Source organism: Siphateles boraxobius, unplaced genomic scaffold, assembly GCF_051911475.1.
Source record: "Siphateles boraxobius isolate OS27281-9 unplaced genomic scaffold, OSU_SipBor_1 12, whole genome shotgun sequence".
In the NCBI taxonomy this organism is placed as follows: domain Eukaryota; kingdom Metazoa; phylum Chordata; class Actinopteri; order Cypriniformes; family Leuciscidae; genus Siphateles; species Siphateles boraxobius.
This window is the reverse complement of record NW_027508722.1, coordinates 2,459,531-2,472,500: the sequence shown is the minus strand read 5'-3', so window position 1 is coordinate 2,472,500 and position 12,970 is coordinate 2,459,531. Positions and strand designations below refer to the sequence as shown.

The following is a 12,970-nucleotide window of genomic DNA, read 5'->3' as shown; positions in this document are numbered from 1 at the left end:
ACCCATTTGGGGATGATGATGGACTCGATCTAATCCATCGTGTTTTGATCATCATTCAAGTGTTGATAAAATACATTTCAGAGGCTCTGCTCTTTCTTTTGATATATCGCATGTTCTGATATTCATACAAAAAAATATTCTGGGGGCCATTAAAGTTTTGTGAAAATTATCAAAAACTTTGACAGTGCTGCCAACTTAAAAAAAAATGTTGGCGGGGAAAGAATAAATCCATGTCTTTGCTGCTGACATTCAGTTATCCAATTCAACCATACAAATAAGCAAAAATGACTTAAAATGAACATCACATTTGTGTTTCATTTTTTGTTTTTCTTGCTAAAGTTAGAGTGTTGAACTTTCTTCTCTTGGCAGCACAGCTGAAAGGTTTGTTTGAGCGGCGCCCTCTACTGTACGGATGTGAATCTGCATCTCCTTATTCATTTCACTTTTGGTGTGAAAGGGCCTTTACATTTGCCAAAAATATAACTTTTTTATTATTATTAAAAAACAGGCAAGAAAGGCAAGCCCAGATGAGAAAAAGTAACGCAAAAGTACCGTAACGCACTGTACTTTGGGTGAAAAGTAAAACAATTAGTTACTTCTTTAGGGTATAACGTAAAAATGCATTAAAAGTAACTCTCCCCAACACTGGTTATAACTGCTGCATGTGCTTCTAGTTAACACACCCATCATCATATTATTCCACGCTTGCCAAGTGTCTGAGTGTGGAGAACAGACAGATGACACTCCACCCAGTGAGGTCATAGCGCTGATGTAACACAATATCACAAACAAATATAAATAATGTTTATAAGAAATGCTTTGGATAGACACCGATACAAATTCATGATCCTCCTAATAAAAATGCTTAGGTTGCAAATTACATGACAGAGTAAACAATAATAAATACAACGATTACACATTACTATTGATTATTAACCACTGTAACAAGAAGCCACTGATACATTGATTAGTAAATAATGCAGTGCAATACGGATAATATACCCTGTAGCACACCCTGATGAAGGCTTATTGGCCGCGACGCGAAGGTGTGCCGTTGCTTGTCACCTGTTTTTAAAATCTAAACCATGAAAAAATAAAGGATTTTATATTTCTTTGAAACGAATTAATCGAGTGCCTTGGATTGTTCTTTCTTTTGTGTGGAACCATCCCTACACCCAAAGAGCAGCGAGATACTGAAGTTACACCCTGTGCAGCACTTTTTGCATTCCTTGTATTTACAAGATAATACTTCTACTGTAATTATAATAATAACTAACAATAATAATGTGAGATAACTTGCAGTGCAGTATTGCAATAATGCAGCCATGCAGTGCCAGAAAAAAAAGGGCTTGTTGATCTGTTCAACATGCTGTTAAATGAAAATCATCTGTTCCTAATACTGTTGCGCAGCTCGTGACGGGCAGCTTGACTTCAGTAGAGCAGATCAGTGGCTTCTAGCTACACACAGTTTAACGTGAGCAATATGGATTTTAAAGCTGTCAAGCTTCTTTTTTGTGTCATTTGTCTGGTGCGGTCCAGCCCAGAGCAGAGCTCTACAAAGAGAAAGAATGAGAAAAAAGGTAAACAGAAAAGTGCTTTTTGTGTTTTTATGCAATAGGTAGTAAAACAGATTTTTTACAAAATTTGTATTTTACAAAATTAAATAAAAGTTGTTAAGTCAGTCTAAATGTTTTGAAAACATATTGTATATCATGCATTTAAACTGGCAGTGTTTGTTTATCATGTGTAAATTCTGTCCTTGTGCTGGTAAAAAAAGAGTCGAACAGTGCTGCTATTGAGGAGCTGAAGAAACAGATCGATCAGATTCTGCAGGATCTGAATCTGTTGAAGGAACAACAAGCCTTACAAGCAGGTACTGAATAAAATATATCTATAATTCACATAAAGAGATTGAAATGTTCAATTTTATTTGTATAGCGCCTTTCACAATGCATCCTGTTTCAAAGCATCTTTAATAAAGCGATCAAAACTATGAAAGTCAAATGTTTTTATCTTGGGCCTCGAAACAACTCAAAACTTGAACTCAAAATAATTGGTCACTAGTGAAATATCATATAATTAAATATTTGTGGTATGATTTTAAAATGTCTGTCATCTGAGAAAGATGCTTTCCCTTTCATTCGGTCACGTTCGACGTCACGTCGACATGCCGATGAATTGGGATCCCGACTGAGAGCCCAATCCCATTCAAGTGTAAAATAAACGAGCCAATGGAGATTGGCGTGTGAGATTTGCATCTTGCGCTTTGCCACGCAGCGCGAGTATAAATACAGAAGCAGATGCAATGCACATTTGCTTTTCTCTTCGGAGCTGAGAAGTTTGTTTGTTCCTGCTTTCCATTTTCCAAAGAGTGTTACTTCAAAACGAGCGTTCTTCCGGAAGAAGCCTCTTGTTCCGGTGTTGGTGTGACAGTGGTCAACAGAGCTTTAAAAACAGCAGTTTTCTCAGCTTTTTTGAGTGTTGCGCCTTCAATGAGAGCGCTGTTCATTCAGCTTAAGAGAGGCCGTGCCTTCAATGAGTGAGTGCACTCTGCAGGCTGCACTATTTCCCGCCATTGTGCCGTGGCCATTCCCCTGTGTGCTTCAGCACTACAGAGAGAGCTTAATTTCTTGAAAGAGCAAGCACGGACTTGCTCATGTGACAATGCATCTTTTTAAAGATGTCATTCCACCCGTGCGTTTCTGGGTGTGGTCGTTTCCTGACGCCGGCTGATGGTCTAGCAAAAATCGTACTAATTTGTACAAGGGAGGTCGTATGAATTCGGACGAATTAGCCACCTCGTAAAATTCGTACGAATTGCCGTGAGATCGCGCTGGGGCATTCAGCACACTGAGGTCGCGTTTGTGGATGAGTCATGCAACCACTGCGGGAAGATGACCATCTCGGTATCACGGTCGAGACACCAATACCTCAGGAGAGGTGGGGTCCCCTTACCTATGCCCCAATCGAGTTCCTCTTCTGGGCCAGCTCAGAAGAGGGCTACTTTGGCAAAAAGCCAGGGTGACTTGAGGAACACAGTGAGGGCTTCCCCGCCGAGGGAATCTCTGTGGGCCCTTCACTCCTCTAACACACTGCAACCTGTGGAGCTTCTGTTTGAGCGTGCTGGTCCTTTTCGTGGGGGACCAGTCGTTTCATTCGGAGCTTCCCCCAACAACCAGATGTCGATCGATGCATCGGAGGGTGAGCTTGAGTCCTTCGGGGATGGAGACTCCCCTTCGGGGAGAGTAGCGTTGCCCGAGCCTGACCCAGAGCTGACGGCTATGCTTTCCCGGGCCACCAAGAGAGTTGTGCTCGAGAGGAGGCCTCCACCGTGTCCCGAACCCTCGAGGTTTGATGATTGGTATCTCGGGGCAGCCAGTGCTGGTGCTCAGCGCCCTGTCCCGGTACCATTCTTCCCGGGAGTGCTAGAAGAGGTCACTAGATCATGGACGGCACCTTTTTCTGCCCAAAACCGGTTTGGTATTTCTTCCCCCCTCACTACCCTCGATGGCGGGGTCGCCAAAGGGTACGTTGATATTCCTCTAGTTGAGCGCGCTAAGCGATGTAAGTTTACAGTTTAAGCTTTACAGCCCTTCCTTCATTGTGCCCAAGAAAGGCGGTGGTTTACGGCCAATCTTGGACCTGCAAGTCTTGAATCTGGCCCTTCACAAGTTAATGTAGAAACGCATCTTCGGATGCATCTGTCCCCTAAATTGGTTTGCAGCGATCCACCTAAACGACGCGTACTTTCATGTCTTGATTCTCCCTCAACACAGGCCGTTCCTACACTTAGCATTTGAAGGAAGGGCATATCAGTTCAAAGTCCTCCCTTTCGGACTGTCCTGATCACCTTGCGTCTTTATGAAGGTCGCGGAGGCGACCCTTGTTCCCCTGAGAGAGCACGGCATGCACAGCCTCAACCATCTCGACGACTGGCTCATACTGGCTTCACTGCCAAAGGTCCATCGGAGATGTCCAATAGATTTTTTAGGCGCCAAAATAACACCACAGACACAGTTTAATCACCAGGGGAAAATCTCAGAGTAAAACTGGGAGTTGTGAAAAATATGATTCACCGGTGTTTTGCCAGATGAGACGTTTATCTATGTATCATCTTTTTACTCTTTTAATTCATTTTATAACTGTATCATATATCTATTAATTTCTTTTATAATAGTTTTAATTTTCCTTGGTTTTATTTCGTGATTATTTTAATTCCTTTCTGTAAAGCACTTTGAATTGCCATAGCGTATGAAATGTGCTATATAAATGCCTAGCTTTTCTCTGACCCGTCTGTGCCTTGTGCTTGTACGTGGACCGACCGCAACGACCTCAGTACTCGCCTCAAGTAGCCAGTAACACCAGAGACCCCGCTCAGTGTTGGCTTGCTGCGACATTCCCCTCCTATGGACCAGAAGCTTGTGCTGTTGTGCTCTAGTTTAGTTTTCTACATTTTGCACTTCCCCAGTTGGTGAACCCTGTTGAGTTCCTCCACCACCTTTGGCAGTCAGGAGCATCTGACACCAGGCCTAACACTCGTAAGTACACCCAGTAGTTGACCCCTGTGCTAGGCTGGGTGCCCGTATGTTGTGATCCCTATGTTGATCCCATATGTGTATTCTTCTGCAGTAAGGGTTCCCTGACGGTGAGCCTGTGTCTTTTGGTAGAGTCCGCTCTGCCGTCCCTGCCGGTGCTGACTCCCTCCTAATTTGTCCGGAGCCTCCTCAGAGACATTTTATATTTTGCACTGCCTGAACGCCAGTCCATATGTGTAATACATATGCCCAATCATCTTGCACTCTAAGGTGATTGGGCTCTCAGACGAGATCCCAATTCGTCTATATGTCGACGTGACGTCTCCATTCCCTCCTTCAGGGAATGAGGGGTTACATACATAACCAAGACGTTTTGTAGCCAGAATGGTGTAGTTACAACATCTACTAGCAGGGTACAAAAACAAGTTTAAATTGTACATTGGTTGAATGATTGACACTCAGATACACAACAATATGAAGTACAGTATACTTCAGGTTCATTTTAATAAGTAAAATTAAGTTAAGTTTAAGTATATTTTCCAAGTATAATTTAGGTAGTAAGTATACTAAAATCGGTGTACTTGTAATATACTTGAAAGTGTGCTTAATAAAAGAATACTTAAGTGTGAACTGAAAGAAATGTTTTCGGACACTCAATTGCATGTTAATTGAAATTAAATAAAACTTTATTATAGTTTAAATGTATATTAAATGCAATTAGCTGAACTTTAAAGTGCTTTTTTGACCCACTTAAGTAGATCTTTATATGTAATTTCATAATTATCTCTATCAAAAATAAGGTTAAAGTGCACTGCCAAATATACTGAAAATAATTTATGGTAGACTAAAATATACTTAATGTCATTATATTGAAATGTGAATGTTATGTATTTTATCATATGTAGTTATACATTTGCAAATTGACACATTGGCTTTTTACACCACGATAAATCATTACAAAAGATTATTAAAACATAATGATATAAATGATCCTAAAGGAATTTCCTTCTCTCTTCAGTTTGCCTGAAAGGCATCAAGATCCCAGGCAAATGTTTTCTTGCAGACACGATGAAGAAGACCTTTCACTCGGCAAACGATGACTGCATTGCAAAAGGTGGGACTCTGAGCAGCCCTCTCTCTGGTGATGAGAACGACCAGCTGTACGGGTACGTCCGGCAGACCATTGGGCCAGAAGGGCACGTCTGGTTGGGTTTAAATGATATATTAAAGGAGGGCGAGTGGACTGACCAGACAGGCTCACCAACACGCTTTAAGAACTGGGAATCAGAGATCACCCATCAGCCTGACGGGGGCCGCAGCCAGAACTGTGCCATACTGTCCAGCACAGCCAACGGGAAGTGGTTCGACGAGGACTGCCGTGGTGAAAAGGCATCTGTCTGCCAGTTCAACATCGTCTAAGCTCTTAGTATTGCTACATGCTATAAATTGATGCATGGTGAACATAATACACAACCAAAAGTATGTGAACACTGCGATGTCCTTAGACTCTTAAAATTAAAGGTTTCAAAAATTATATTTTTTGTTGTTGTTGCTGTGATGCCTCTAAAAGTCCCCCGGGGGTGAAAATCCAGCTTTTAATGTTGTTTATATGTCTATGTCAATCAATCAATCAATCAACTTTATTTCTATAGCGCTTTACACAACCGTCAGGTATCCAAAGTGCTTCACATCATAAAAAATAAAACGTATAATACAATAAATACATATAACAGTGAAAATCAAAAAAAGAAAAGTAAAATTGAAAAGAAACAAAAACAGGGAAATTGTCACACCACTACTGCGTATTAAAAGCCATTCTAAACAGGTGGGTTTTAAGTTTAGACCTAAAACAGTTTCATCCGTAATTGTACGGATATCAGGGGGTAACTTGTTCCAGAGTCTCGGGGCAATAACTGCAAACGCCTGATCACCCCATCGCTTATACTTTGCCCTTGGGACTTCTAAAACCAACTGGTTTGAAGACCGTAACGACCGGCCGTGCTCACGCAGAGTTAAAATCTCAGGCCCCGTCCACACTACTGCGTTTTCGTTTAAAAACGGAGAATTAAAACGAAAACGATCTCCGTCCACACCAGCGTTTTAGCTGCGTATTAGAATTGATCTCCGTCCACATTAAAACGACTGAAAACTCGGATCACGTGACCATTCTCCAACACTGTGCATGCGCGTGCCGGTGTAAACAGGAAACGGATGGACTATTCCACAGATTTGATGAGGAAGCAAGTAACGTTAGCTACCTCTGCAAAGATTAGAAAATGTCGAAGACCAGAGATTTCTTTTCATGGACCGCCGCTGCACACAGGAATTGTCATAGATCGCTCGAATAATAGTTTGCCTCCGGCGCATGTAGGCAGTTATAGCATTGTAAAATGCAGAATTTGCTTGCACAACAGCTGCTAACAAAGACATCAAAGTCAGTAACGCTTGTAATTCGTTATCCATGTTGCACTCACTAACATCAGCTACGTAGTCCAGGATGTTTTTGTTTGTTTTCTTCCGGTGACGGGACATGTGATGGGTGGCTGACGAATCAGGGAAGGATACGTCATGGGTGATGACACCCAATCATAGAGCCGAGCGTGACCTTCTACGTCATCGTTTCCAAACTCCTCCGTTTTGTCCCGTCTACACTAAAACGCCCTCCGGAGATTCAAAACGAAAAACGGAGCTGCAGCGTTTCTAAACTTCTCCGTTTTGGGTCTTCGTTTTTCCCGTTTTAGTGTGGACGGGAGGTGCAAACGTAGCAAAAGGTCTCCGTTTTTAAACGAAAACGCAGTAGTGTGGACGGGGCCTCAGTCAAATACTCCGGGGCCAGGGCATTTAGGGCCTTAAAAACGAACAGCAAAATCTTAAAATCTATTCTAAACTGCACTGGAAGCCAATGTAAATTGTAGAGGATGGGAGTGATGTGTGCACGCTTCGATGTATTTGTTAAAAGCCGAGCAGCAGCATTTTTTTACAAGTTGAAGTCGTGCAATGGAGCTTTTATTTAAACCAACATAAAGAGCATTACAGTAGTCCAACCTCGAACTAATAAATGCATGAATCACCTTTTCTAGATCATGCTTGTTAAGAAAAGGCTTAACTTTAGCTAGAAGACGAAGCTGTAAAAAACTCATTTTGACAACATTGCTAATTTGCTTGTCAAATTTCATGTTAGAATCAAAAATAACCCCCAGATTTCTGAGAGCTGGCCTAAGGTATGGCGCCAGAGCCCCCAAACTCACCGCTGAACCATTTGGGTTACCGAAGATGATACACTCATTTTTTGCTTTGTTTAAACTAAGAAAATTTTGTGACAACCACAACTCAATATCATCAATACAACTAAGTAGGGAGTCAAGTGCGACACTATCATTCGGTTTTAAAGGCAAATAAATCTGCAAATCATCAGCATAACAATGAAAGGACAGATTGTGCTTTCCTATAATACTTCCCAACGGCAACATATATAAAGAAAACAAGATTGGGCCAAGAATTGAACCCTGGGGTACCCCACAAGAAAGAGGAGCAGCTGACGAGGAGCATTCACCAATCATAACTGAGAAGCTCCTATTTGCTAAGTAGGAGCTAAACCATTGAAGGGCCAAACCTCGAATGCCCACACAATGCTCGAGGCGAGATAGGAGGACTGCGTGGTCCACCGTATCAAACGCCGCTGTGAGGTCCAAAAGCACTAAAACAGCAGGATTCCCAGCATCCACAGACAAGGCAATGTCATTATGTACTCTGAGCAGTGCTGACTCAGTACTGTGACGTGATCTAAAACCCGATTGAAATTTTTCAAGCACAGAATTTTTCTGCATAAAGGCTTGTAACTGTATAAAAACAACTTTTTCCAAAACCTTTGACAGAAAAGGCAGATGAGAAACTGGTCTAAAATTAGATAATACTGAAGGGTCAAGATTTGGCTTCTTAAGTAGCGGCCTGACCACAGCATGTTTAAATGCAGCTGGGAAACAACCTAGACTAAGACAAGAATTAATTAAAGTGAGTAAACTCGACCCAATGGCGCTATTAAAAACTTCCTTCACTATCCTGGCAGGGACAATGTCTAATGAACAGTAGGTGGGTTTCATGTGTTGCACTATCTCAGAAAGCAGCGCAAACGAAACTGGCTTGAAATCCTCAAAAACAGCAGGAAGCACAGAAGCAGTAGGAACAAACACATTGAAATTAGCACTGCAGTTTTGCCTGACAGATGCTACCTTGTCAGTAAAATAACTGAGAAATTTCTCACATGTAGGGGAGAGCCGGGACGGTTGAAACACTTTTCAGATAAACGTCGTTTTCTAAGATAAGGTTACAGATAGATTTTTTGTGTGTGTGTGTGATCAACAACTCACCTATGTGTTCTCTTAGTATCATGTGTTATTCGGTAGAAACATAGAATGATTTAAGTAAAAATTTACTTTGAACGGGAGTTGGGTTTTGTTTCAATCGTCCCTCCACAGCGGGACGATTTAAACACAGGGGTGGGACGGATGAAACAAACAGTTTAAACGGTATCTATTCATCTAATTCTTGTTTTTATGAACAATACCTGACAAGGAAATTATGTACATATTGTTACAAACATATTTTGTCATTTATTTTCATTTTAAGGTTCATATTAACATTTTTGTTCTGTCGCCCAATAAACAATCGGAGAAGCCTTTGTGCATTTTGCGTAATCTTTCTAATAGGCTATTTTGAAGAAGACAAACAAATCAGTTTACAATTAATTCTTACATTTATTCCTTGAGTCATATTGAGTGATTTAGTCATATTGAGTGTTTTCCTATGACCAGGTTTAACTGGCACGAGTCGTTGTTTCAACCGTCCCGACAGCGCCTCCAGCCATTTAAACCTGTTTTGTCCGTAAACTAAAAAACTCTGATATTATACACTATTATACACACAGGGTGTGATGCAGTACTAATACACCTGCCATATTATTATTACAATGGCACATGAAACAATTAATACAATTTGTCAATCAAAAAAAAGTACCGCACAAAAGATTTCACTAACCACACTCAAAAACAGCTTTCCGGCTTTAACTTTAAAACGGCAAGACGTAAAGTAGAAATGTTTTCGCGGGTCTGATAGGCATTGCGTGCTGTACGTGCTGACGGAATTTGACGTACATAACATGAGAGGTTTTCAAGGAAATCTCAATGTTTCATCCGTCCCGCGTTTCAATCGTCCCAGCTCTCCCCTACTAATTGAAACCTCTGTCTGATCAGAGGTACATGGATTCAACACAGAGTTAATGGTATTAAATAAAACTCTAGGTTCATGACAACTGCTAGTTATGACCGAAGAAAGATAGTGCATCTTCGCAGTCCTTCACAGCCCTCTGATATGCAGCTAGGGTGTCCCTTAATAAACCCAGTGATGTAAATAGTTTGTCCTTCTTCCACCTTCGTTCGGCTTGTCTACAGTGTTGCCTAAGAGCCCTTGTGGTGACATTTAACCAGGGATCCACCTTAGGTTTAATAGATTTAGTCCGAAAAGGGGCAATAGAGTCTAAAATTTCAGTGATTGTGGAATGAAACGCAGAGAGAACATTATCTGGGGAGAAAGGAGACAATTCATTGCATGAAACTGTGAGCCCATAAACGCCGAAGCGAACTCTACACCTAAAGAGGGTGTGATGAGGCGGCGTCTAGAGGCTGAGGAGACAGGTTTACTAGCGGGTGGTATAACACTGATCTCAAATCTAATAGGGATGTGATCTGAAATACCAGATTCTGTTATTTCCCCAAATGAAACTGAAAGCCCGTGTGAGATAATGAGATCCAAGGTGTGGCCAAGATGATGTGTCGGCCCTTCCACCCATTGGTTTAGGCCAAAAGAGTTCAAAAGAGTTTTAAAATCATGAGCAAGTGGGTTTGAGGGACAGCACACATGGATATTGAAGTCCCCACAAACCAAAAGCTTGTCATATTTAGGAACAATATCAGCTAAAAACTCAGAAAACTCGTGCATAAAATCTTTGTTTAGCTTTGGTGGGCGATAAATAACTGCACATAATACAGGAGAATCTAAATCAGCCACAAACAGCTGAAGTTCAAAACTATTATAACCAAGTGCAGGTAATAACCTGCATCTGTACTCATCTTTGAAGAGCGTGGCCAGCCCACCGCCTCGACCTGACACTCGTGGGGAATTGTAGAAAGAACAGCCGGGGGGGAGGAGCTCAGAGAAGGCGCTGTCATCACCTGGTTTCAGCCATGTTTCCGTCAACAACAAAAAGTCCAGAGCATTTGTCATAAAAAAGTCATTCAATATAAAAGTTTTATTTGTAAATGACCTAGTGTTGATCAGTGCCATATGAATTGAGCGTCTTTCAGTCCGTTGGGAAGCACGACAGAGCGAGCGAAGATTCCCAAGCACGCACCCTCGCTTGGATCGCTCCCTGCTCCAGTAGCGGGGAGATGGGCACTCGGAGCCCGGACAGTCGACCTGAGCCACTGATAACTGCATGCCAGAGAACGCAGCCAATGAACCCAGGTGATGACCCAACACACGGATGACCCCGATCACAGGTGGAGGATGATGTCAGATAAACTCTGAGCCTGACATGTATTCCGCCCCTCTTACCGCGTCTCCTGCGGTGATTTCTGCGGAATGGCAGGTAGGATTGACGCCATAGATAGGCAGGTATAGACGCAAGGAAAGGCGGCGGCGAACCTGTCGACTGACCGACAGAGCCGTAAATCGGCTCTTTCTGTATAGAGTTACAAATACGTAATAGAGTCAGGCGGTCATACACCAGCAGTGGTGACATATTTCGAGTGACAAACAGTAGAAGCAGGCAAATCAACAATAATAATCCCAGCGAAGGTAAACGGCGAGCCACGCACAACGGCGCCATCATTCCCATCCAAGATAAGAGATAAGTGATGTTTTTAATATGCTTTAAGTCAAACCATGTAAAAATTCATAAGTCATCACCATTGCTGAGTATTTTCTCCTTAAAACTGCAGTGAACCAAAAAACACGGTTTGAAATTGCTGGTGTTTCTGACGTCACAAACTACCTTGTAACCAATCAGATCAACGTGTGATCATCAACGAGTGGATCTCTGAGCTGAGTGAGTGAGTGGAGGCGGGGCTAATTGGCATATTCATAGAACCATATATACCAAATGAGGCAAGGGTGTAGAGTAACAATCAAGCTATTTTAAGGCTTTTTTTAATTTTAAATTATGTCATTTTGGTGATCAAATGTGAGTTTTAAGGGATAAAATGATTGACTACAGGGGGACTTTAAAAATAAAGACTCCAAAAGGGGCTTTTCACAGCTATTCCATAGAAGAACCATTTTGGGTTCCCCAAAGAACCTTTCAGTGAACCGTTCTTAAAAGAAACTTATGAAAATAATTTTTGTCTTAGCCGGGGACACATTTAACGACTGTAAGGCAGATTATGAGTGTAATTTGAAACTTACGACTGATAATGCCCAAACGCGCCGAGTCAGAGACGGTTGCGTTCAGTCGTTGTTTATAATCTGCTACAGTCGTTGAAAAGTCTGTAAGTGTGTTCAGTTCAGTCTTAGAATGTTTCAGCTAGTGTTTAAGTGTGTCCCCGGCATTAGTGTTAAAGGCAGGGTAGGCAATTGTGTTTCTAAAACACTTTTTGCCAAATTTGTTTAAACTGTCTTTATATACCAATGCATATCTAAAATGCAAGTACTCTAAAAAGGTGTTTATAAAAATAGAGTGTCTCTAGTCCTCTCAGGGTTGCAATAAACACAGCTCATTATTCCATTCGGACCGAGTGCTCTGATTGGCTGGGCGACTGTCACTCTCCCTCGTTGCTATGACTACCAGCCCTTCTGCAACAGGAGCTGCCCACATGCGCGCACTCGGTTGACTCGCTCATTTCGGAAGAGGAGAGGCGCGTACCGACCGCAAGCCACGAAGTCTCACAATTATGGCAGAGAAAGAGCAGTCAAAATTTCCCATTGCCACCGGTACCTGCATATACAGTCAGCGCAGGCAAAAAAAGGTGATGTCACTCCATGCACTGCGCTCCTCTCCGCTCGGTGCTGGTAAACGCGTCCTCCAGCTGAGTGGTCGGCATCACGCGTTCATGTGTTTTGGGGGTGTGGCTTTGGAAGGAGCCCAGCAGGAAGGGGGTGGGAGTTTCTCTGTTGGATACATTCAAAATCCAGCAGTTTTCTGCTAGTTTCTCAATCCTACCTACCCTGCCTTTAAGAGCATTTTCCACTTCAAAGAGCCTTGTGGAATGGAAAGGTTACATGTTAACGGTTCTTCATGGAACCATCGGTGCCAATAATTATTTTTAAGTGTAAACAGTACAATGTGTAGAACCCTATTGGATCTTTATTATATCCATCATCATAGTTATGTTTACAAGTATGTTCACAAATTAGTTTATATTGACAAAAATACATACTGTATT

General features: G+C 42.0%; 1 protein-coding gene across 1 annotated transcript; it reads left to right on the top strand.

Moving 5' to 3' along the window:
• The first annotated feature begins 1,194 nt into the window (after positions 1-1,194).
• On the top strand, positions 1,195-6,066 carry clec3ba (C-type lectin domain family 3, member Ba). The gene is made up of 3 exons (XM_077205875.1): positions 1,195-1,580; positions 1,778-1,873; positions 5,554-6,066. The coding sequence occupies exons 1-3, from the start codon at positions 1,484-1,486 to the stop codon at positions 5,952-5,954; spliced, it is 594 nt and encodes a 197-aa protein (XP_077061990.1). The 5' UTR covers positions 1,195-1,483; the 3' UTR covers positions 5,955-6,066.
• The last annotated feature ends 6,904 nt before the right edge of the window (positions 6,067-12,970 follow it).